The 25,608-nt window shown below is 38.3% G+C and overlaps 1 protein-coding gene and 1 long non-coding RNA gene across 9 annotated transcripts in view; one reads left to right on the forward strand and one right to left on the reverse strand.

Moving 5' to 3' along the window:
* Window positions 1-983: 983 nt before the first annotated feature.
* Window positions 984-7,178, reverse strand: LOC145552443 (uncharacterized). 6 transcript variants are annotated; one of them, XR_014088498.1, is made up of 9 exons: window positions 6,083-7,178; window positions 4,721-4,787; window positions 3,185-4,053; window positions 2,984-3,077; window positions 2,823-2,906; window positions 2,590-2,741; window positions 2,316-2,494; window positions 2,019-2,175; window positions 984-1,919 (listed from the first exon to the last, which is right to left on the reverse strand). It is a non-coding gene; the product is annotated as an uncharacterized LOC145552443 (long non-coding RNA). The 6 variants fall into 6 exon arrangements; XR_014088497.1 differs by lacking the exon at window positions 6,083-7,178 and having other exon boundaries at window positions 4,721-5,698; XR_014088499.1 differs by lacking the exons at window positions 4,721-4,787; window positions 6,083-7,178 and adding an exon at window positions 4,176-4,714.
* A 131-nt stretch (window positions 7,179-7,309) lies between these two features.
* The window catches only part of ap2a1 (adaptor related protein complex 2 subunit alpha 1), a 43,361-nt gene continuing 25,062 nt past the window's right edge, over window positions 7,310-25,608 (forward strand). For 2 of the 3 annotated variants that reach the window (XM_081609649.1, XM_081609650.1), the window contains exons 1-7: window positions 7,311-8,073; window positions 10,643-10,854; window positions 16,189-16,382; window positions 20,225-20,354; window positions 20,447-20,548; window positions 24,898-25,157; window positions 25,434-25,602. In XM_081609649.1, coding sequence (XP_081465775.1) covers window positions 8,007-8,073; window positions 10,643-10,854; window positions 16,189-16,382; window positions 20,225-20,354; window positions 20,447-20,548; window positions 24,898-25,157; window positions 25,434-25,602 — 1,134 coding nt within the window. In that variant the 5' untranslated portion in view covers window positions 7,311-8,006. Of the gene's footprint in view, window positions 8,074-10,642; window positions 10,855-16,188; window positions 16,383-20,224; window positions 20,355-20,446; window positions 20,549-24,897; window positions 25,158-25,433; window positions 25,603-25,608 lie in introns of all 3 variants that reach the window. The other variant, XM_081609648.1, reaches the window with a different exon arrangement.

The following is a 25,608-nucleotide window of genomic DNA, read 5'->3' on the forward strand; positions in this document are numbered from 1 at the left end:
ACGATACACTCAGAGTATTTATGGTTTTTGGAGAAGTATTTTGAATAGCATGTTTACATGTCTAAGGTTAATTAAGTTTGCAGCTTATTTTTGTATGCCCAGGAAACCCAGATTGAAGTCATTCAACATTACAGTTTAGTAAATTAATATTGAATCAGTTTGAGTCTACTGTAATTTAAACTACTTTAGCATAGTAATCTAAATTGTGTTCGATTGACATAGTGTTTCTCTACGAGGAAAGCACTGTTAAACTGTATAAAACAATCTAGGGTTAGATTGGGGTTAGGGTTAACCCTAACTCCATCACTAATCTCAAATTGAGTGGTAGAGATGGCTTCATCTTCAAATGCTTTATGAAAGTACTGTTTTAAAGATGCATTTTCTCTAGAATTGAGCTCCGTAGCCCAACTAAATCTGCTCTGGTGGGAAAAGATTGATTTGCCTGATGGTGTCTCAGGCCTCTGTGGTTTATTTCATCATTTCATAAGCTTGCAGAGAAAAGGCCTAAAGAGAATGGTTTGTAAATGTATCCAAATACCAAGTTAATGTTGTACATTTCATTAAGATTATTTCACTAAGTTGGAACCCTGTTTTAAAAAAGAAGTTATGTCCAAATCTGAAGCATTTCAACTAAATGACACCGACAGTAAGTTTTTCTACCAAACCTTAGTTGGCTTCTTTTTTCACCTGTCAACTGTTGAACATAGACATGTTTAAATAACACCAGGTCTATGTAGGCAAGTATAATTAATTTTCACATGTCCTTAAAGAGTATCTAAAAGCTGAACAACTTATTTCTCCTGATAATTTCTTGAAATCACTTCTTGTTTGTCCAACATTTTAATATGCTTCATTACTGACTTGTCATCAGCTGAAAGATACAGAAAATGTCCTGAAGAATCCACTAAATTAGATGCTGTTTTGTTTATAAAATCATGCCTTTATGATTTTTGTATAAATGCATGTCATTAAACAAAATCATACCTGAATGCCGCATTAAAAGATCCCTTTGACAAGTACTGAAATTTTATTTTACTTATTTCTTTTTAATAAAAAACATTGACAGACAAAGTGAACTGCATTCAATTGACCAAGGATAATAAATTGTTCCACCAGTACACACTTTGTGCATTCTTTGGATTAAGAAATAAGTCAGAGCTGCACATATTAATAAAAAAATAAAATAAAATTAGAAGATCCAAAAAGATGTCTTGGCTATGTTAGTTACTACAGAATCAGTGAGACCTCTTAACATAGTATTGTTGCCATTTTTAACAGGTCAACATAAGCACAGGTGTTATTATTCCACTTGAAGTAAAAATAGTAACAAACTATTAAATTAACTACAATTTATCTTATTATTACCTAGAAAATACACCAGATGTGCAGAAACATAAGTGAAAAAGAAACACACTCAATGACATGCCTGTGGAAGTAATTACAGCCCTTTTAGAAAGTACAAAGGCACAAACAAATAAAAAAAAAGAATCAACAAGATAAAACACTGCCCATTTGAAAACATGATAGCACAAGAACAAATTGTAAGGTGTCTCTTTGTGTATTATCAGTCACTACTGAAGTCGTTGTCAAAGGTAACACTCTCTGCTCCTGACAAAGTCTGTAGATTGGCGTGTCCAAAGTCGGTCCAAGTGGCCCGGCATCCTGCATGTTTTATTCTCTCCCTTTTCAGCTTGTCAATGTTCTTAGCCCTTCTAATGAGACATCATTTGATGCAGGTGTGTTAAACAAGGGAGAGAACTAAAACATGCATGATGCAGGCCCTTGAGGATCCACTTTTGGGCTCCCCTGCTGTAGATAATACTCTGTTGCCTGCAGCTTCATCTGTTGGTGCTGCAGCTCTCTGAGGATGATGCTCTGGAGACCTCTTGGACCTTCGTCAGTTAGGGCACAGGACAAACCTTTAAAGTTGAACATAAATAAAAATAAAAATACAAAATTTAGATGCTTTAACTTTTGGTATGATTATGCATTACTTAAAAACATGCTTTTAAATTTACCTCCCAATTACAGGCGGGAAACTCCTTTAGATTGTCTTCATAGGATGACAGAGATTTCCAATGATGGTCCATCAACAAGGATCCTCTTTTCCTCTTCCAGTCTCTTTACTATCATGATGTCATCGATTGCCCTTGTTTTTGTGTGAAGACTGAGAGTCTGACATAAATTTATGAAAAGGACAAATCAACTCAGTAAAAGTTTAAATTTGTAAGTTTAGGTAAACACCTGGAGTATCTAGTCACATTATCTGTCAGGTATGATTACAGTATAAAACATATTAGTGTATGTTTACTTACCACTGTGTGATTGCTGCCATGGCAATGTTGTGTCACCGGACAGGATTTCTTCCAAAGACAGAACTTCTGTGTCTGTATCAGTCTTCAAGTGACCAACATCTTCTAAAGCCGATGCTAAGATGTTTTCTCCTTTCTGATCTTGCGATGAGCCTTGGCACAAGCTTTGTGTCCATCTGTGTCTGCACAAACATGCACAAACAACATCAACTGTGTCAAAGATCTTTATTCAGTATGTACCAGCAAGGTTATTCAATGCCTGGTCAGTGTTCCTTACTTGCATTCATGGGCTTTGCCATGGAAAATTGAGAGAAATGGCTTCATTTTAAGCAGGTGTTGGAGCTCAGGACAGCTTTTTGTTAGTTTTCAAGATCTGGCCAGTACTTGCATGTTACATCCATGGAAAAAAGTGATTGTCTGTTGGCCAGCCTTTGTTGAAAGAACAAGGGTTATGCAAATATCTCATACACTATCTCAAAGAGCACTAGTCAGCACTCCATGTATACACACCGCTAGCTCCAAGCCTCCTCATCCAGTTTGCTGCTGGATCTGTGAGAGATCTCCCTGGCTGCTGACCATTGCCCACCACAAAATCTAGAATGCATACAATTCAGTCAGGCTAAAAGGCTAAAAGGTTACTGTTATTATACATTTACAATCTGCAGTCTTACATTTTTGGTTGATTTATGTATACAGTCCACAAATTTTTCTATGTTTTCATCCTTGGCTATGAAAAGGTCCTGAAATATAGCCTGTTCGTCCAATCTGAAAAACAAGCAATAAAATACACTTCATGAGGTGTTATAGTCCAAAGGTAGTGAACATCACTAACATATACAAATAATTGTTATATTGTACACATTTTACAATACCTTGCTGGATTCTTTAAATGGTAATACTTGCAGTTTCCATCCACTGAAACTGAAAGCACATCTGGGGTACAAACTTGACACTTGAAGGGATCCTTCCTTAACATTTTATCCAACTCATATATTATGGCTTCCCACTCAAAAATATTTTCAGGAAGCTGTCAGCCGAGATCTTACCTGTCTGACTTAAAATGAGAGATAAAAAAAGAAAACATAAAATAGGACATAGGTGTTCAAATACCAGGCATCAAGAATAGGTTAGGCGTCTTTCAGGTTTTAGGTGTTTCTCTGGCACAAAACATCTCACTCAATAAATGTTGATGTTACCAGGACTTCATATGATCTGAATGCTGAATGAATGAGGTGGTACCTCAGCCATTTGATTCAAATGTGTTTAACCAGTTCCACCAAAATGGTGAAGAACATAAGCACTCAAGAATGGAGTCAGACGGCCCTTCTGGGATATATATGTCAAAGTACTCACACAGCCAAAGTAGACAGTTATTTAATTTTTTTATAATATAGTTTTTTATATTTTGGTTTTGAGTCATCCAAAGAATTGTTATTCATACCATTGAGCATCACCACAGTGACTGCCTGTCCTGGTTTGATCCTCAAAAGTCTGATGGACAATCACAAATTCTAACTGGGATCTCCACAGGTACGAATCGTGCTAAAGAGGTTGACATGTTGGATGCATGAATGTAAAGAAAACAAAACTTATGCTTTCTCTTCTTATAGTCTACCCTGAGTTAAGGAGACAGCATGGTCACAGGTGACATGAATGCAGATGTGGCTGATCTATGGGATGACGGAATGGGAAGAGAGGCAGCTGGAAAGGTGCTTCTAGGTCTTTTCTTCTCCTGAAAAGTCTGAGAGGATGGGACAACAGGAAGAGAAACAGGAACAAGATCAAGCACTAGCACAGTATCTTCCTGGTTCTCTGGTATCATCATTGGATGCTCCTCAGTAAGCATCCCAGGCTGCTACTGACCTATGGTATCTGTCTGTTCAAAGATCAGGTTCTCAGCTCTTTACTTCTCTTCATCTGGCTTGTAACAGCAATAAATAACAGACAGGAGGAAAGAAATGTGCCTGCACTGATGCAAGTTCATTTTTAATTCAAGTAAATGACCTAGCTGCAATCAGTGTATTCAGACAGGGTTCATAAACAAAACTTTAAAGATCATCACAGCCTAGGGGCACTGATGTTTTTAGCAACCCTCCAATTTTACAAAGTGGCAACAACAAGCACGACTATAAACACTATTATGTGACTTTATCATGGTTAATTAAACGTATTAAGCACAGGTACAGTGTACAGGTACAATTAGCCTCCAAGAGGCTAATTTAGCTAGCTTCCACCGTATATTTTCCGGCAAAAAAAAAATGCTATAAACGTGTCTTCAATCATTCGCATCACAGTCCTACTGCCAGTAAGTCCTAAAACTACCATCAGTAACTTTATAACGTGACACTTTGAAGTATTTTTGGTTTTAGAGTACAAAAACATTTTGACAGGTGCAGATTTTTACTCACCGGAGTGTAAGTGTCGCATATGATGACGTCAGCTTATTCTTCTTCTTGGGTTTTTGTGGGATCCGTCCTTTTATTATTTCAATCAAAAATATTAAACGTTTACAGAACAGTTTGCATGCTATCACAAAAGAAAATGCATCTTAATTTTTCTTGCATTTATTTGGTGTAAATCATTGATATCATACACAAAAATAGTTGGTAAATAAAAAAAAAAAGCTTTTAAATCAAGCTAACAAAAACCACAACGAAAACCCACCGGTTTTATATTTTACTGAGTTATTTTTAAATACCGAATTAAAGTCTTATGACCGATACGTCTGACATGTATTTGTAGTATATATTCTTAATATCCTGTTCAAACTAGCACATAAATTGTAAATAAAGGTTTTTTTAAAAAATAGAATAGACTCGTCATCTTATTCGTTCCTAGATCGTCAGTTTCGGACGCTTAGGGATCCGTACAGCATTCAATGAGAGAACCCTTCTCGTCACATATTGACGCAAAGGGGGTACCCTCCGCGTCAACATGTGAAGCCGAGGGTACCTGCCCAAGCGTCAATTTGTGACTAGTTGGGAGTGAGAATGTGTTGGACTAGCAGTTATCAGTTAGCCGCCATGCTATCAGGAAGGTTTCATTCAGTAACTCTGGATTGTTTATTGTAATGGATCCTGTATTTGCCTTTAATGTTAAGTTTTATACTTGAATTTTTTTGGCAATGTTGAGAGGTTTTATTTGGACTCTTTGCATTATTTAGCCTCTTCAGAGCCTTCATATGTTATCAGTCTGTTGAAGATAGTATTACTGATAGCAGTACAATTTACACAATGCCTGTTTTGTTGAGTTTTCTTCTTGGAAAAAGTTATTAAAAACAAGTTTTTGTCTAAATTAAGGTGAATTCATGGTTCCTTTTTCCACATAATGTAACCGGTAGTGCTTATGATTAAAAAAATAATAATTATGTGATCGGTATCGGTATCAGCAGGAAAAAACCTGATATATATATATATATATATATATATATATATATATATATATATATATATATATATATATATATATTTTATTTTATTTTATTTATTTATTTATTTATTTATTTTTTTTTTCATAGTACCCCCAAGAATTTAAAACTACTTTCACCCCTGGGGACAAAAGATATTGTTTAATGTACTTTTAAAAAGTACTTTTTTTAAAACACGTATCAGACTCAAATTACTCAACCGTCAAGGCTGAATAAGTAAGTAAGTAAGTAAGTAAATAAATAAATAAATAAATAAATAAATAAATAAATGTTTCTCAAAGTCTGAGTACAAGTAGGAATACATAAAAATAAAAAAAACGTATTTAAAAATAAGATTCCATACATCATACCATCCAGGTATGGTATCTGGAAGAGGCCTCGAATCCTGCTAAGATCCCAAAGAGCTTTTGACCGGCTCGTGAAGCTGACACCCCACCCACGTCAAAAAATCCAGCAAATAGTCTGAATGGTTAGTGCTCCGTTTGTGCAGGTTTGTGCCGTTAAAATTTTCGTTTGTGCAGTTTTGGTTTCTGAGATATTAAAAGTTATAATTTTGGCCGATGACGTCACCATCCCCCCATATAGCTCCAAAACAAACCAAAGTGGGCTAGTTCGTTAGTGCTCCGTTTGTGCAGGTTTGTGCCGTTAAAATTTTCGTTTGTGCAGTTTCATCCAATTTCTTACATTAAATGTGTATGGGCTTCAAGGATTTTGAAAAGCTCCACATGTTTTGCGAACTTTGACATAGTTCTCACACAACTGGGATTGGCTCCACCCACACTGTAGTGAGGCTCCTCCCCCCCCGATCTTGTTTTGCAGAGCAAGTGTAATTTCAACCTCTCGTTAATATTCTAGCGGTCTCAAATCGTTTTGAATAAGTCATTTTTGGAATTTTTTCAACCCCGATTTTGATTTTTGAACAAGGTAAAATCAAATTAATGCTCAACTAGCAAATTGGCAGTTATAGGCTCATGTAATTTTTTTACACGTTTGCTGCATAATCAGCAGACAGTACATCAACAATGTGAATATAATTCTTCAGACCACCTCCGAAATCAAAGCACAGTTGAACAGGTTATACACATTACGTTAGGGTCAGGCTGCATGTCCTTTATTAGCAGGATTCAATTATTGTGGAGAGAAGCTACGTTCGTGAAAAAACATTGCTATCTTAAAACATTTCTTGAAATGAGACACATTTTTTCTTGTTCTAAGTCTTTATTGAAGTTCAAAACAAAATGTACACATTGTACAACAGCTGAGAATCTGAAGAATTACAAGAAGTAGCCCACACTTTGGTTTGATTTGGAACATGATAGGGTGACGGTGACGTCATCGGCCAAAATTATAACTTTTAATATCTCAGAAACCAAAACTGCACAAACAAAATTTTTAACGGCACAAACCTGCACAAACGTAGCACTAACCATTCAGACTATTTGCTGGATTTTTTGACGTGGGTGGGGTGTCAGCTTCACGCAGCTAGCTTTAAGAGCTTTCCATCGTGCCCCGTTGGCTGTTAATAGCGTGCACGTTCACGGCTGCGTCGCGCGGCCACGTTGTTTTTCTGTCACGAGCCTTCCGACCGTGAGTGGAAGCTGGTGAATTACAACGGACACCACACTGAGGTCAACACTTACGACATCAAAAACAGGCAGTACCGCAGATTTCTATCGTTCCGTGGCAAGTTAAAACCTGCCGAGTTATTCGGGTCAGCTGGTGATGTTTTGCTGTTTTTGAATGATATAGCTAGCCAGCTAGCTGCTGAACTAGCTTAACGGTCCTCGCGAGTCGAATAAACTTAACATCATTTTTCAGTCGATATTCATACCAACACGCCTGTCTGCTTTCATCTCCAAGACATCCAACTAGTAGATATTTTTAAGCTCAACGGCTTGTTCTTCTTGGTGTTGCGCATCACTTCTAGCCCGAGCGAGGTGAGGTTTGAATGAAATAACGTTAGCTTGTCAGAGCTAGCGGAAACAAGCCAGCTAACAAGGAAAGCGTTAACCTGTCTTGCTGCTGGACGCTTCCTCTCTGTCCAGTGAATCTAGCAAATGCTACTTGGACTAGCCACCGTCAAACATACAGTCTGTAGTTGGACAAGTGTTATTTGCCGAATTGCGAGGAGCGACTGGACGAGCAAATTAGCTAGCTCCTTCTGAACGTTAAGTTGGCCATCTTCCACTCCAGTCCAGCTTGAAAGGCTGTCCAGCATCGGCTTATTTTTCCAGAGAAGGCCGGAGTGAGGAAAGGAATCTGCAAAAATGCCGGCTGTGTCGAAGGGAGATGGAATGCGCGGGTTAGCCGTTTTCATCTCGGACATTAGAAACTGTAAGTGGTTTTACTTTGATCTGCTTGCTGATATGTTTCATTTAATCCCGACCGCACAGGTTTACACTTCAGTTGGTTGGTTTTACGGAGACTCTGTGAAGTGACGTGGTGTCACATTACTTCACACGCTATAACTATACTCAAATGTTACTTTAAACGTAACCTTTATACAACCACACCTGTCACTTAATGCGGTCTAATGCTTCAGTGTAATTGAAAGGCTCTTGATTTTCTGAGTTTATAAAACATGGGACTGCCGTCTTGAAGCATTAGCAGCCCGTGTCAGGTGCACAGGTCTGTTTTTATTGAATGAAGGATTAAATCACCCCGACATGACTTTTCCCCTCAATTAATTAAGATGCATTCAACCCGTCACAATTTTATAAAAAAAAATTTAATACATGTTCCAAGTTTTGGGACAAAGTATCTATCCACAAAATGTAATTCAGTTTAGTTTATTTAATGCCAGTTCAGAACGAACTGGTCTCTAGGCACTTTGAAAAAAAAAAAATCAATTCAGTCACATATCCCGTTTATCCTACTTATCAAACAGAACATGTACATGTAAAGTATATCACAAGCTGTTAATTTTTTTTGTAAATGATTTCTAAATAATTATTTCTAAATAAAGACATAGGTAATGTTTATAATTCCTGTTGGTGTTCTAAAATAGCTTTCAGCATGAGATTAGCCTCATCCAGTTGTGCCTAAGTGCTTTCTGTTTTAAACACAACTAAATGATATAAAATTCTGGCCTGGACTTGGACATCCCTAGCCTGGTTCAAGTAGTAAGCATTACTGATGTAAACATTAGCCCCTATGTATAATCCATGTTGTTGGAGAAGTCTGTTTGAACTGAGAGATTTCCAAATGATTAATTTCCTACATTATCTCATTTTGAATTTGATTGAAATGTGTAATTTTTAGGAGCCTGAAGCAATCATGGTAAAAAAAAAAAAAAATTCATTCACCCATCAACAAAAACATCCAATTTTTACAACGTAATGGGTCAATTGGCAGTCATGAGGAGTGGAGCATAAACTGCGTAATTCTGATTTCCACAACATTTATCAGAGCTAGGAAACATAGTTTCAGGATAATGGAGGCAATCGATGATGAATGCAATATTATGAAAAACATGATGAATAACTATTTCAAGCAGCATTGTTGTAATTATGTGCAGTAGTTTATTATGAAGCTACATTTCAAACAACAATTGCTTGTCGTTTTCTGCATTATTCCTGGTTCTCTTTAGTGACTTCTTGATGTCCCTGAAGAGTCTCCTTATCCATGAATTTATGTAGACATTGCCATTTGTTTTCATTTATTTTCCTTGAGCAGTGATTTGCTATTGTCTGACTTTTGTAAAATATTATATATTTGTGTCTATATGTGTGTGTATATTTGCATATATAAAGACATTATGTGTATACATATATATATATATATATATATATATATATATATATATATATATATATATATTCAGATTAAACATAGTAATAGTTTGTTTTTGCTAGGAGAATTATTTGCAATCCAAGGCTCAGAATTTTTATAAATGAAGCTAAAATGTCTCTAAGCAATCTGATTTCTCCTCATCTTCAGCACTGTTTTTGCCAAAGGCATATTTTGGGAGGCTCTTAGTGGCTTTTGCACAACAGTGTACCTGCTTATTATTTACCTTGCATTGGCTCTTTGACTTAGCTAAGGTTGTTGACTCCTGTCATTGGGATTTTTGATTAGCTGTGGGAAATAGAAACATGACTTTGATGTTCTGAGGCTTGTTCTCTTGTAAAATGTTATGAAAAACATAGTCATTGTCAGAGTTGTTCAGTAAATAAGATGCCCTGAAACTTATGTGAAGCCTGACTTGGATTGACTTATACTGAGGCTGAGGGCTGGTAAGCTAGCAGATTTAAAGTGAACATTTGTTGTGATAACACTGATATAAATAGTATTTTGACTGAAATTCCCCAGTAACCATTTGTGAAATTGGTGCATTACTTTTACAGAGAAAACACATCGTGTTCTTTTATAGCTGAAAAAATAAGAACCTCACCCACTGGGCACCACTGTCAGCTAGTATAGCTGTGACACCTATTGTTATATTTTGGAGGGATTTAAAATATAAATCCCTCCAAAATATAACATATAACATAAATATAAAGCCCCAGAATGCTAGTCCCTAGCATTCTGGGGACTAGCATTCTAGTCCCCATATATTTTTATATATGCATGTATAGGGGCATTCTGGGGCCCCTAGCTCCTGAATGCTAGGGGATAATGCCTCTAGCATTATACCAGAATGCTAGGGGCCCCAGAAATGCATTCTGGGATAATGCTGGTGTCTAGCATTCTGGGGCTAGCATCCCAGAATGCTAGCTTTCACATTCTGGGATGTATTCTGCATTTTCTGTAATTTTAAAAACGGGGCTCTTTCTGCTCAAGAAGTGATGATTTAAAATGTTTTAGCTTTTTTTTCTTGAATGTAAGAGATTTAATTTATAACCAGATTACTCATGGCTACCTTTCTGATAATGAAACTGTGGTACATTTTTCCGTCTCTCAGGTAAGAGCAAGGAGGCTGAAATCAAACGGATAAATAAGGAGCTTGCCAACATCCGCTCGAAGTTCAAAGGTGACAAGGCTCTGGATGGTTACAGTAAGAAGAAATATGTCTGCAAGCTGCTCTTCATCTTCCTGCTGGGCCATGATATTGATTTTGGACACATGGAGGCAGTCAATTTACTTAGCTCCAACAAGTACACAGAGAAACAGATCGTAAGTCATTTGTTGTTGATTTCTTATCATTTTGACATCAAGAGCAGAGATTTTAAATTACACAGAAGGACCCTAGAACCGTGTGGCTGCAGGGAAGTTTTATGTTTTTCACCAGCATAAAGTTAAAACTTTCTGTGGAAACATTTTATTTAAGAATGAATTTAGTATTTTTTATGAAAAGTTGGTTAAAATTTGATGTTTAGTTGTGATGGTCATTGTGAAGAAACCTCAACAACTGCAGTTTTATTTTACACCAAATTAATGATTGGTGATTGAGATACATAAGCAACACATAATGTGGTTTGTGCTCAAATGTACAAGTTAAACTGCTTGTTTGTAGCCATTTCCTAATTTGGTTCTGGACAGTTTTCTCAGGAACAGGAAATGTTGAGTAGGCAGAAAAAGGATGAGTCACCATCCTTCTTATTGGTGGATTGGGTTTTGTCCGCCATAGTAAATTGCTGTTGAGACAAATTTCTTTTAGATCCTTTTCAGGAAATGTGGAAACCATCCATGCATTATAAACAATATTATTGGAGGACAAAACTAGTACTTGGACATTTTAATTGATGCATCATCAATATTTTATATTTTTTTAAGTAAAGGGATTACAAAAGATAATCCATCTGTCTTTGTTAGTTGTTTTTGTTAAGAACACTTTTGGGTTAAAGTGTTCTAGCACAAAAATGTTAACTTTTGGGTTAGAACACAAAAGTAAGAAATGCAAAGAGCATTTCATCTCTTTGCATGAAATGCTATGATTGGCTCTGTGTCGCCACAGCCAGGTTTTAATACTATTTTTAATTTTTGTTGTCTGCTATGGTGGGACAAGCAAATTTCCCTCCCCTTTGGGGATAAATAAAGTATTATAATTAATAAAAACTCTAAAATTTAGAATAGCTACCAAAGAAAATAAGCAATTAAATGACTTACTTTTAAAAACATGATTACAATTTGCATAATGGTTTTTGTAGGAGAAAAAAGTGTCTTAACATGAATTTGTAAAAAATTATTTATACTTCTGTCTAAATTGGGCTTCCTGATCAAATGTGAGATTTCCAAGTGCAAATGACCAAGTGCGTCAATGATTTCTACATTGTAGTCCATGGGCCAGACGTCCCTGAGATTTTGGTCCTTCTCAGGGTGGCAAAGTCTGCCCATATTTTTTATTAAATGATGCATGTCTCTAGACAATATGTTGGTATGGTAGCCCTTCCAAAGTAGCTGCGTGATAGTTATCATGACATTAACTACCCCTTTGGACAAATTCTGTTTTTTGAGATTCATGTGTATCCAGTTTAGGCTCATGGTATGAGCATTTATCATAGGTCTATAATATACTGTTTGGTGTCTTCTTATGCTGTACATAGGCCTATTTATCAGATTTTGTGAGTTTTTCCGTCCTAGGCTACCATCATGTAGCCCATGCCATAGAAACATTATTGCATGGTAGGCTCAGTGCGAGTATACCACTAGGGCTGTAACAAGGAACCACCCTTACTATGTCAAATTCTGGTTTAGGGTTGCAGACCTTGAAATAGAGTTGACGGCTTGTGTTTTCTTTTCAGATGAGATATGGTTCTTCACCATCTGAGTATCATCAGTCTATTCGGAAATATTCCATTACAGAAAAGTGTGCCTGTAATAAAGATAAGACACCTGGAGGAACCAAAGGTTTAATTTTATAAACAGAGCAGTTACCAGATACTATCTATCTACTATCTCAGAAAATGGAATTAAATATCCAAGGTAACTTAAGGTGCTTTTCTGCTGGCAAGTTGTGCACTAACCGGTAGAGATGTGCACAACTTGCACATCTCTTCTGACTGCCGGTATCGGCAGGTTTTTTCCTGCCGATACCGATCACCCATGAGGGCCGATTACCGATACCGATCACATAATTATTTATTTGTTTTTTTTAATCATAAACACTACCGGTTACATTATGTGGAAAAAGGAACCATGAATTTACCTTAATTTAGACACAAACTTGTTTTTAATAACTTTTTCCAAGAAGAAAACTCAACAAAACAGGCATTGTGCAAATTGTACTGCTATTGATAATACTATCTTCAACAGACTGATAACATATGAAGGCTCTGAAGAGGCTAAATAATGCAAAGAGTCAAAATAAAACCTCTCAACATTGCCAAAAAAATTCAAGTATAAAACTTAACATTAAAGGCAAATACAGGATCCATTACAATAAACAATCCAGAGTTACTGAATAAAACCTTCCTGATAGCATGGCGGCTAACTGATTACTGCTAGTTCTGATTGGCTGTTTCTGACTGAGCGGAGTAATTATGCAGAGCAGGGAGGAGATCCATTATTTTTTCAGAGATTATATGTCTCATGTTAGGACAGCGAAAGTTTTAATATGTAGGTAGAATTTATTTTTTAAGTTAGATGATGCAGCTTTAAGCAGAGGTTCGGTGTGAGAGTCACTACCAGGTGGAGCAGAAGCGGCGCTCCGTCTGTGAAATATTACTACCTGTAGCGTAGCAGCGGTTCAACAGCGAGAGCAGAACCACATCGCAGCTCGAAGACTTAAATAATTTTGCGGGTTATTTGTTTAACCCAGTTTGCTAGACCAAACATAATGATAAAGACTCAGATCAGCTGATTATTTCTCTGTTTTTATATAATTACATTCGGGCACTTTGTTTTTAATGTCCAACCTTTTGGATTTAGGCAGTGCAGTCAAAAGATGTAAACCAATAGCCATACATTAACTGTACATTTATTTTTAATCCAATGGAAAAAGAAAAATTCACATCACAAGCTAATATGTAGTTGCGATGTCTTGCATTGTAGGCGCTAAACTGCAGCTCTGTCAGAAAGCTGACCACAGCGGCACAGTTTCTCTCTTATTCATTGCTGTTCATTCTTCAAAGAGACAAGCTGCTACCAGCGCTGTTAAATCATGATCACCCCACTCCAAAACTTAACGCATGTGTTAACTCCTGCTGTATTACCACTGGGTTAAAAGAAATGTAGTAAATTAATTATGGTGTCAATCATACGGAAGCGTATTGCTATCACGGAGGAAAATGTTTTACCTTATAACGTGATAGTTATCTTGTTTAAACATGATAGTTATCTTGTAAAAACGTGATGCGTATCTTGTATAAACGTAATAATTTTGTTTATACAAGGATGTGGCGGTAGTATGCTTTTTGTGCAGGCATAAAGAAGGCTAATACACTGGCTAACAGGAGTTGGTCAAGTTTTCCCTCATGCTTGACATGGTAAACATGGAGAGATAGTGATTCTGTTTTGCATTGTGGTTGAAACAGTATGCACACTCTGAGCAGGATCCTAAACAGAATGGGACTGCACAGAAGGATGCACAGAACTTGAGAAGGAAAGAATGACCTTTGAGATTCTTGATGTGAGAATGAAAAAACAAACACACACACTGCTTCCTATAACTCCCCAGTAGCTGTGTGAAGCTGACACCCCACCCACGTCAAAAATCCAGTAAATAGTCTGAATGGTTAGTGCTCCGTTTGTGCCGTTAAAATTTTCATTTGTGCAGCTTTGGTTTCTGAGATATTAAAAGTTATAATTTATGCAGATGACGTCACCTTCCCCCCATATTGTTCCAAAACAAACCAAAGTGGGCTAGTTCGTTAGTGCTCCATTTGTGCAGGTTTGTGCCGTTAAAACTATTGTTTGTGCAGCTTTCCCTTATGAGATATTAAAAGTTATAATTTTGGCCGATGACGTCATCAGCCGCCCCCATTTTGCTCCAAACATTAAAAATTTTGCTTTACCTCTGTTACGTCGCCGCCACGTAACAGAGGTATGTAGTGTGGACCACAATGTCACCTAAGGATTATATTATACAATACAAATGACTAAATCTGATTTTACTTTATTTGGTGCTTTCAGAGTTTAAGATTCAGCTGATCACATTCACCCAATTAGGGTGAATCTTACTCTAACTGTATTAATTATGCCATGACTTATAGTCCCTTTTCTACAAAAATATAGCAACATCAATTGCATAAAAACGACACCAAAAACATGACTTGCGTGACAGGAATGTGCTGGAAGACAACCAACAAAGAACTAAAACAGAAAGTACAGCCTGCAGCAGGTTAAATTAATTGTCCCTTAATTGGGTGAATGTGATCGGCTGAATCTTAAACTCTGAAAGCACCAAATAAAGTAAAATCCGATTTAGTCATTTGTATAATCTAACACTTGGATGACATTGTGGTCCACACTACATACCAGTTGGTGGCGGCGACGCAACAGCGGTAAAGCAAAAATGTTGATGTTTGGAGCAAGATGGAGGGATGGTGACGTCATCGGCCAAAATTATAACTTTAAATATCTCGAAAACGAAAGCCGTACAAATGACAGTTTTAACGGCACAAACCTGCACACACGGAGCACTAACGAACTAGCCCACTTTGGTTTGTTTTGGAGCAAGGGGGGGGGGGATGGTGAACTCTGGATGACCTATAAAATTATTTTTAATACTCGGAAACCAAAACTGCACAAACAAAAATTTTAACAGCACAAACCTGCACATACGGAGCACTAACCATTCAGAGTATTTGCTGGATTTTTCGACGTGAGTGGGGTGTCGGCTTCACACAGCTCTCCCCAGTTGCATACAGAACCTCTCATCAACCCTTCCCTTGGGAATTTTCCATCAGACTTATAACAAAAGTCTCCAAAAAAGCAGAATTTGTCCAGAGAGGTTGTTAACTTTATGAGCTGATAACTATGACTCGCCTACTTTGGAAGGGCTGCCATATCAAAATATTGTCTAGAGACATGTATCATTTAAAAAAAAATATGAAAAGACTTTGCCACCCTGAGAGAGACCAAAAAATGGTCTGGCCCATGGACTAAATCAACTAATTTAGTAATCAATAAATTAACTTAAGTTTACAGACTCAAGAAGAAGTGAGCTTGCTAAAAGATTAACACAGTCAGAGCAATAATTAAGCCAAAACTGTAGAAAATACATTTACATTTTGCATTTAAGATAAAACAAAAACAAAACAAAAAACACCCTGTCTGGAAATACAAGTTAGCCAAAATCCAAGTGGCAGCTTTAGCTTCACCTGGTTCACATTCACTAAATGAATGCTGAATCACATTTTATGCATTGAGATATTTGTTCCTTTAAATTAGAAACTGACTATTTGTGTATTTCTTTTAATTTCTAATATTGTATTTTTAAAAAAAGCTTAATTGGTGAAATGAAAAATCTGCCATTTTTAAAAATTATCAGAATAATCAATTTACTAAAATAATTTATTAGTTGCAGCCCTAAACTTGAATGGTCATCTGCTGTGTCTCTCTCTCCAGGGCTATCTGTTTATCTCAGTGCTGGTGAACAGCAACAGTGAACTGATTCGTTTGATCAATAACGCCATCAAGAATGACCTGTCCAGCCGTAATCCAACCTTCATGTGCCTGGCACTTCACTGCATCGCCAACGTGGGCAGCCGGGAGATGGCTGAGGCCTTTGCCAGTGAGATCCCTCGCATCTTGGTGGCTGGGTGAGTCTGGTTAAGGGTGGGATATGGGAGGAAGCTGAAATAAACTGAAACGTTTGGTTGTCTTAGTACAATCGACTTTTTTGAGGTTTACATCATGTTATGATGTTATTCCTCATCAAAAACACATCTATTTGATTCTCCCTCTTCCCTGGAGCTGCAGTTTCCAAACTTCCGCCTCACACAGAACCCCTCCATCGCAACTCTCCCAGACATCTCCTTCACTCTAGCCTGCAGCAATTAGGAAACACCTGGTGGAACCATGTATCCGCTGAGCTCATTATGTAAGCTACTTCTCAGTACAAAGCTGGTTAAAAAAACAAAATCACTACAAGATTAATAGAGGAGTGATGTTGTAATGACTTCCTGAAGGTTTCAGAAAGAGCAGGAGTTTTTAAAGAGACAGAGGCCCAATTTAAAGACATTAAACTACAAAGTCAAAAGTGGAGTTCTTTCTGTAGACATACTGATGTGGATCCACAGTGACATCAATGGAGTCTTTAATGTGGGTCATGACTAGCCTCTTGAAGCACTTCATGACTACTGATGTTGAGGTCAGTAGTCACTCAGGCCTGTCACTGTGGAGCACTTGGGCACAGAGACGATAGTGGTAGTCTTCATGCAGGTGGGGACTGAAGCCAGTGACAGTGAGGTGTTGAAGATGTCCACCAACACCTCAGACAGCTGATGTGCTTAGTCCCTCAGTACCCGCCTTGGGATGTAGTCAGGTCCTGCAACCTGGAGGTTCTTCCTCACATTTGCTGTGGTCACACAGAGGGGCATGTCATCAGGTGCTGAGAGGGTGTTGGGATCCTCAAAGTGGGCATAGAACTTATTGAGTGCATCTGGCAGTGAGGGGTCCCTTAAGCATTGTGCATCCCTGATGTAATTTGGCATGGACTTGATGCCCTTCCATATATTGGAAGGGCATCGTGGGTGGTGAAGTGACTTTGAATTAAACAAAATGTCTGGATCCCAGTTTCACACCTTAGAAGAACAGAGTGGTGGATCCTCTAGGAGTCAGGTGGCTTAGAAGAAGTAAAGGCCGAGATGTGAGCACTAAGAAGAGAAGACCGAGGAGAACATGTTCGTTCATTCCATCCATAAATTTGAGAAACTCATGTCCAGACATTTCTTCATAAGTGTTATGTGACTGCAATGAAGGAATTGGAGAGCACGGTAGAGGGGAGGAGGGGTTGACGTTTTGTCAGTTTGTTTTGGAATTGTTTATTCCTGATACTTGGAGGGTTGCATCCTAATCGGATGTCCTTGAGGCTGTTTTTGTGAAGCAGATCACATTGTTCTTGTTGATAAAATGAAAAGGGTTTTCAGTGAGTACTGTATTTTCCGGACTATTAGGCGCACCTAAAAAGCCTTAAATTTTCTCAAAAATCAGCCTTATGTGTGCACTGAATTCCAAAATCTGTCCCTGACACCAAGGTGTAAAGTGTACAGTACGTACACCAGCAGCAATAAACCATTCAGAGAATTGTTGTCCGAGTTTTGCAGCATACGCCTCCGGTAAAAACCAGATAGGTTTTTCCACGCATCACTGACCCTGTTCATCTGCGACTCCATGCGTGCCCATCTCACTGATACAGTGGAAAAGGAAGTGAAACAAACTAATTCGGAGTTTGACGTCATTCCGTGAGAATTAACAAAAGAACTCCAACCGCTGGACATTGGTGTAAACAGGGCGATCAAACAGAAGTTGCGAGCGGCGTGGGGGTGATTTATGACAGACTGCGAACACACGTTAACTAAGACGGGGAGGCAGCGCCGGGCGAGTTACGCCACTTGTGTGTGAATGGACTGTGGATGCCTGGGCTAATGTATCTGCCTTAACTGTTGTCCGAGCTTCGCGGAAGTCGGCATCATTGCTGAACAGCCACCTGGCAACGAGTCTGACTCCGACAATGATGAGAGGGAACCTGGCATGTTTGAAGGCGAAATTGCCCAGCTGATCAATTCCGACACAGAAGAGGAGGACTTTGATGGATTTGTGGAAGAAGAAGAAAAAATGACGCGTGTATTGTTACATAGTCGGATAAAGTTAAACTAAACTTACTGTTTTGTTTCCATTACTTTTTTTTTTGTTGACCGTATGTTTTAGCATGCGTCTTATAATCCAGTGCGCCTTATGTATGGGTTAAATAGAGAAATGGACGCCATAATTGAGAGTGCGCCTTATAATCTGGTATAGCTTATGGTCCAGAAAATATGGTAGCTTTATCCCATGTTTTTTTAAGATGGTGTCCGCCTCTTCCAGAGAGGTGAAAACGCTGCCAAAAAATTCTGTGGTTATGGAAGGTCACTGCAGAGCACGCTTTTTTCAGCCATTTGTTTATGATAAGCAATCTGTAGTAATTTTTGCCTCCCCATTGAGTTGATGAAGTTGGACCACTGAGAAACAACTTAATTTTTAGATTTCCAATAGTGTTCAGAAGAGTGGTGAAGTTCTTTTTCAGAATCTCTGATCTTTGTTTTGCCAGATCATTAGTACCAATATGTATAACTAGAGTCAATATTTGGCTGATCAGTGGCTAGAGAGAGTATTTTCTCTGTTATATCAGACACTGTGTCATTGGGGAAGAAAATTACTCTCGTCTTCTTAGCATTGTAAAAATAACTCATTACATTTACTGCCTCATTTCCAACAATGAGCACTTTTGGCATTTCTTTCGTTTTCTTTGTGTTCACTTTGTGGGGTGGATGTGCTGATCTTACATCAAACCTGTTTGAAGCCGAGGTTTTCCTCAGAGGTAAAGTAAGGTAATTTCATTTATATAGCACATTTTCAGCAACAGTGCAATTCATAGTGCTTTATATGAATTAGGTGAAATACAAACAAAAGAAAAGAAAAGCAAGAGAAAAATAAAAGTACACTACATATTGGTTTCAACTGGTACCGGACTGTTCCATCATCCGCCACAGTATTGTTACAAGTGTAGTGTGCATGAAGTCAGTGTAGCTTAGCCTAGCACCGAATGTCATCCATGACGAGGAACTGCGGGTGAGACTTCCTTCAGAGGTCTGCTCATCCTGTGGGCCGCACTAATGTTATACTTTCATATCACGGTGGGGACCATGAGACGTCATCCTGCGGGCCGCACTAATGTTATACTTTCATATCACGGTGGGGACCATGAGACGTCATCCTGCGGGCCGCAATTGGCCCACGGGCCGTGAGAGTGAGACCTCTGGTCTAGATGAAGGATTTTCCCTCTTGGTTGTCTTGTCAGATTCGAAGTGAGACTTTTTTTTCTTGCTTAACTCCCAGAGAGTTCAGGTTGAGCTGTTTGATGTGGGGCATGTGAGTTCTCAGTTGATTTGAGGAAGAGTTGTTTAATTTCCACAGGCAGCGTTTACCTCAAAGTTCACCTCTAGCTGTTGAATCTTCATTTCTATTGACTGCAAATGTTGTATAATACTGAGCTGGTCGTTGTTTTGAGTCCTTACTAGAGTTGAACCTATGTTCAACCTATGTTCCTCTGCAAAATCTGAATCTTTATTTCTGCCAATTGGAGTCTTTGTTAATACAAAGTATAATTACTGCTAATGTCCCCGGAGTTGGCCAGCGGTATCTTGCCTTGGGTCAGCTTGGAAGTGAAAAAAGTAGAGATAAAAAATAAAGCCTTCGACAGTCCTTAGGTTTGAAGTAGCCCAATTATGATGTTGACAATGTAAGTATAATTTGAAAAACTGTGATTTTAAAATAACGCGCAGGTAAAGTTATCAGTAAGGACGAGGGAGAGCAGGATAAGCCATTCCTCCTTCAGCTAATGATCTGCTGTGAAAACTCAATTATCTGATTTATTTATGCATTTTGTTTTTGTGAACCAAAGGGACACGATGGACAGCGTTAAGCAGTCGGCTGCCTTGTGTTTGCTGCGCCTCTATAAGACATCTCCTGACTTGGTGTTGATGGGTGAATGGACATCACGTGTGGTGCACCTGCTCAACGACCAACACATGGTAAGAGTTTAGATGCAAGTTGCATCAAAATGAGTTGACACAGTTAACGGTAATTGGTCACTAAATTTGTGAGCTCTTTGTTGTGGATGCAGGGTGTTGTGACAGCAGCAATCTCTCTCATCACCTGTTTGAGCCAGAAGAATCCAGATGAGTTCAAGACATGCGTTTCTTTGGCTGTGTCCCGACTCAGCCGGGTGAGTGTGGCAACAAAACACTTTGTGGGTTTTAATTTCTGTAAATGCTGCTCATTTCCAAACATTATTTCTGATGAAAGTTCAGATCTGTATTCCATGATCACTTACATTTATCATTAAATATTTTTGTTATAAGAATTTTGATTTATCATTGTCACAATAAATGTCAGTTAATGTATAAAAAAACCAAAACAAAAAAAAAAACTAAAATGTGTTGTTTTTTGGGTTCTTCACAAGCATCAAAAATATCAGTAAATTCAAAAATATGAAGTGAGCTGATTACAAATAAGAATATTTTTCTACAGCACTACATGGCGCTATGAATGGTGTTACCTAAAAAGATGCAATACGTTATCATTTATATCTCTATCAAAATAGTAGCTATTATAAAATATTGTGATCAAATGTTAAGATCATATCACTCACTCATATTCCACAGCCAAAATTTATTTCATTAATTTTTCAGAGATGTTTATTATTTTAATATCAACTAATGGTGTTTTTTTTTCTTTATAGGCACTTTTTAAACACTTTATTTGATGGGGTGTGCATAAGACTGATATGACACTGTCATAAACATGACATAACAGTCATGAACAGGAAGGAGCCTTTATGAATGTTTACAACTGTTGTCTTGAAGTGACATTTGGTAAATGAAACTATTAATGCAAAGTTGTACTTTGCATTAATGTGTACATTAAAAGTCCATTAAAAGTGTCAACTTTGCATTCAGAGTGTCACTATTTACCAAATGACAAAAGTCATAAACATCCACGAGGACTCCTTCATGTTTGACAGCTGTTATCTTATGTTTATGACAGTGTCATGTCAGGCTTACGCTCACCTCGTCAAATAAAGTGTTACCAGAAATTTATTGGCCAGGGGATATGTCTCTGTCTACTTCGACAAAGATAGCTTGTGACTGTATAAGTAGCGCTCAATAAAAGGTTGTTTGTTGCTGAAGTCTTAATAGCAGAGTTGTGCTGTTTTCCATTTAGCAGAAGTCGGCGCTTGGCTCTAGAAGTGACATACAACCTGAGTAGAGTTTTCTGGTTGCAAGCTGGAAAGCTATAGGGTCTGCTAATTGTTGTGGATGTTAGGCCTGTCGCGATAAACGGTCAATCAATTAATCGCACGATAAATTAAACCTATCGACCTCATTTTAATTATCGGCTTTATCGTCTCTTCCTGCCTTTTTTTCTTTCTCTTGATGACACTGAATGAAAAAAAGACTTGACTCCGGTACTCTCCAATGACCCTCCCTTCCTCATTTCCTTAGTGTAATGTCCAGCGCACACGACACGAGTTGTCGGCCGATTGTCGGCCCATAATTTCAAAACCTGAGAGACCACACATTAGCCGACATAAATCCTAGGTATAACAGTTCGATCGTGCTGTGATGTCCAGCCACACAGCCATTATTTTGGACTTGTAGCCCAAAATAATGGCTACAAGTCCAGTTAACTAATTTTAAAACCAGGCATTAATCAATGCTTTACTAGAATCTACCTGTGATGCATGTGGCTAGAGTCAGCGTAAAGTCCTGACTGAATGAAAATCATTATAACCTATTTATGTCACGTTAACGAAGAACAGCTGAAAACTTACCGGGTTTATCAACTGCGGTAGCAATTTGGCTCCAACTCCTCCCCTGGTCACTTCTATATTCTTTGCATGAAATGTTGAATAAATATTAATGTTGTTTCCACATATCCTCTCCGATGTCCGCTGGACTTCGGGTTGAGCCGTATCAGCTGTTTGGGAATCCCCTCATAATTTCCCCTCAGGAAGCACGGAGGGGAATCCGCTTCTGATTGGCTACCTGTCACATTCAGCTTTAAGCTCCCAGTCGGGGAAAACCCCTGATTTAGATCGGAGCGGCCACGACGATCTAAATCACATTACTGGATGATCGGTTACGAAATCACCTGTGACAATCTTAGATCGGCCCACGTTCTAAGATTGTCATAAGGGGGAAAATAGGGACATAAAATCGTGTAGTGTGAACTATTGCATTAGGTAATCAGATGTGCCCATCTTCTCTATTTAAATCTAGTGATTACTGAAGGGCAATATAGTATACAGACTTCATAATCTGCACTCTTTTGGTTGAATGCAGTATTTATTTCCACTTTGGCTTTATGTTGTTTACTTTTTATTCAAGTATGTTTTTTGTTAATAGAGACTGAGAATCCATTTTATTTTTGTTTTTGGTTGTTTTGTTTATTTATCAATTCCAGTGTTATGTGTTCTTTTGAAAATAAAGTGTATCTTTCTATGGCAGGAAATGGCATGCATTATTACGTCATTTCCATTAAATCAGTGTCAAAAGGTCTTGAAACAATATTATCGTTTATCGCAATAATTTTGTAGACAGTTAATCGTTGAGCAAAATTTGTTATCGTGACAGGCCTAGTGGATGTCATTCACAGTGATATTTCTGTGTGTTCAAATAATGGTTTATGTGGGGCAACCACATTGGACTTCAGGGAACATTCTAGTTCAGTGTTTCTCAACCTTTTTCGGGCCAGCGCCCCCCTAGCCTTTATCCAGGTCCCTCACCGCCCCCCACCAAAAAATTTGTAGGCTACTTTGCACTGACTATTATTTTATTATTAATGTTACTATCATTATTGTAGATGTTTTGAATCGGCGCACCGATTATGTTTTCCGGACACTTCAGCGCCTTACGCTCCTTCACCTCGCGCACATAACGGGGTAAATGTAGCGAGTTTTGCCCTAAACGTATCAGCGTCTGGAGGAGGGGAGTTAGGGGGGGAGGCGAGCATATGTTTCTACTCTCCTTTGTGGGGTTGTGCCGATTTATGTTTTCGCATCCACCTGAATAATGTGTAGTTGCGCCCCTGCCCATGGCACTTCAACAATATTATTTTACCTTTTATCTGGAAATAGTGTCTGTTTATTTTTGCCATACAGTCCTCTGTATTAATTATTGCTCGAAAGGTCTTGCCATACCAGTTTATTCCTCCGTATTTACTTTAGTTTCTTAGTTTATTCTTGCATTTTGTTTTTCATTCATTTCCATTTAGTTTCATTTGATTAGTATTATCCTCTCTCGGTTTATTGCTATGTTCACTTTAGTTTCTTTCCTGTTGCTAGATTTATTTTATTGTTTATTGATCATCAGTAATATTCATTCATCACCTGCTGCGCCGCCTAATCATCATGTTTTTCACATCATGTGTTGATTTTTCACGGTTCAGCGTCGGATTCTCTGTTTTTATGCCATAATTCACATCTAGTTTGTCGCTACGTTTTGCCCGCTTCTCACGTTTCAGAATTTTGCGCAATGTGCTCAGCTTTTTTTTTTTTTTTTTTAAGTCCCTAAGATGCAGGGCGGTCGGGAAACATATCTTTGGATGAAAAGGCAGACTGACATAAACCTTTTCAAACAACGAAAACAATTTCTGCATTCTGATTATTGAAATTTAAAAGTGCTGTGGTACCGTTGTTCCATCACACCCGTTTCACGTCGGACCACTTACAGCACCGGTGTTAACGCTATAAAATGAACGCTCTCTGTCATGGTATCACCCATGGACGGATTTCTTTATTTAAATGGGTTAATTTTTCAGAGGGATACAAAGTGAAGGTATCGTGATTTTTAGTAATTAAGAGCGATTTTCTGTTGATCTTCCATGGTAGCAGGCAGCTTTCAAACGGAAATAAAACACTTTTTAATATAAATTGCTGCTTTGACATGATCACAGAACTGCCAAAACGTAGCCTACATAAATACCAGACAAAGTGAATCACAGCAGCGTCATCAGCCGGTGTAACGCTGAACTGATGCGGAGCCATGAAGCTACAAACACTGAATAGAAGAGCTGCCATCGATACCGTTGCAGCCAAGCATGATTTAATGTTACACAATACATTTTTACCAAGTTGCTCAAAGTCTAAACTGGTATTGTTGTGGATTTAAGGTGTAAAGTTTACCTTCAACCAAACGCCCCCCAAAGGCATCCCAGCGCCCCCCTTTTGTAAAAATGTCCGCCAGCGCCCCCTGCCGTCCTCTGAACGCCCCCTGGGGGGCGGTACCACCCACGTTGAGAACCGCTATTCTAGTTGTACTTTCAACTTTACACCATATTGATGTCCATAATTGTTTCATAAATGTAGGAATCACTCTCATTGTCAGTGTTGTCATTAGGCTAATGATAACACTACTAATGCTAATGCTAATAAGCCTTAGCCTATTAGCATTGGCCTATTTGCTAATAGGCCATCATCTCCTGCCACTGTGCCTTAAAATATGTCAGTAAAAAATTCTGAAAGAATTATTTTTGTAATAAATAAGAGACTTTTTTTCTTCTTTTTGCTCACAGATTGTGTCATCAGCCTCAACTGATCTTCAGGATTATACCTATTATTTTGTACCTGCCCCATGGCTGTCCTGCAAACTGCTGCGATTGCTGCAGTGTTACCCTCCACCAGAAGATGGTGCAGTCAAAGGCCGTCTCGTAGAGTGTCTGGAGACTATCCTGAATAAGGCTCAGGAGCCGCCCAAATCTAAGAAGGTGCAGCATTCCAATGCCAAGAACGCCATCTTGTTTGAGGCTATATCACTTATCATCCACTATGACAGGTACGTTTTTTGGGGGTTTTTTTTTGCAGCTACATGACGGGAGATTTAAGGTAGCAGAAAGTTGGCTTATGGCTGTCAGGGTTGTAAGTTTTGGATTTTTCATTATAGTTTAGTTCTTTATGACATGATGTTGCTTTGTGTGTATGCGTGCGCGCGTGCGTGTATGTCACCTGCCCCTACTTTACGCTTTGTTTAATATCTGTAGTTGTAGCTACAACTACAGATATGAGTTGTATCTGCTGTTTGTGAAGCTATCTTTTTTTTTTTTTTTGCCAGTGAGCCAAACCTTCTGGTACGAGCCTGCAACCAACTTGGCCAGTTCCTGCAACACAGAGAGACCAATCTACGTTATCTAGCTCTGGAAAGCATGTGTACTCTGGCCAGCTCAGAGTTCTCCCACGAAGCTGTCAAGACTCACATTGAGACCGTTATCAATGCACTCAAGGTGCTG

This window comes from Poecilia reticulata, chromosome 8 (assembly GCF_904066995.2).
Source record: "Poecilia reticulata chromosome 8, P_reticulata-male-v2, whole genome shotgun sequence".
NCBI lineage: Eukaryota > Metazoa > Chordata > Actinopteri > Cyprinodontiformes > Poeciliidae > Poecilia > Poecilia reticulata.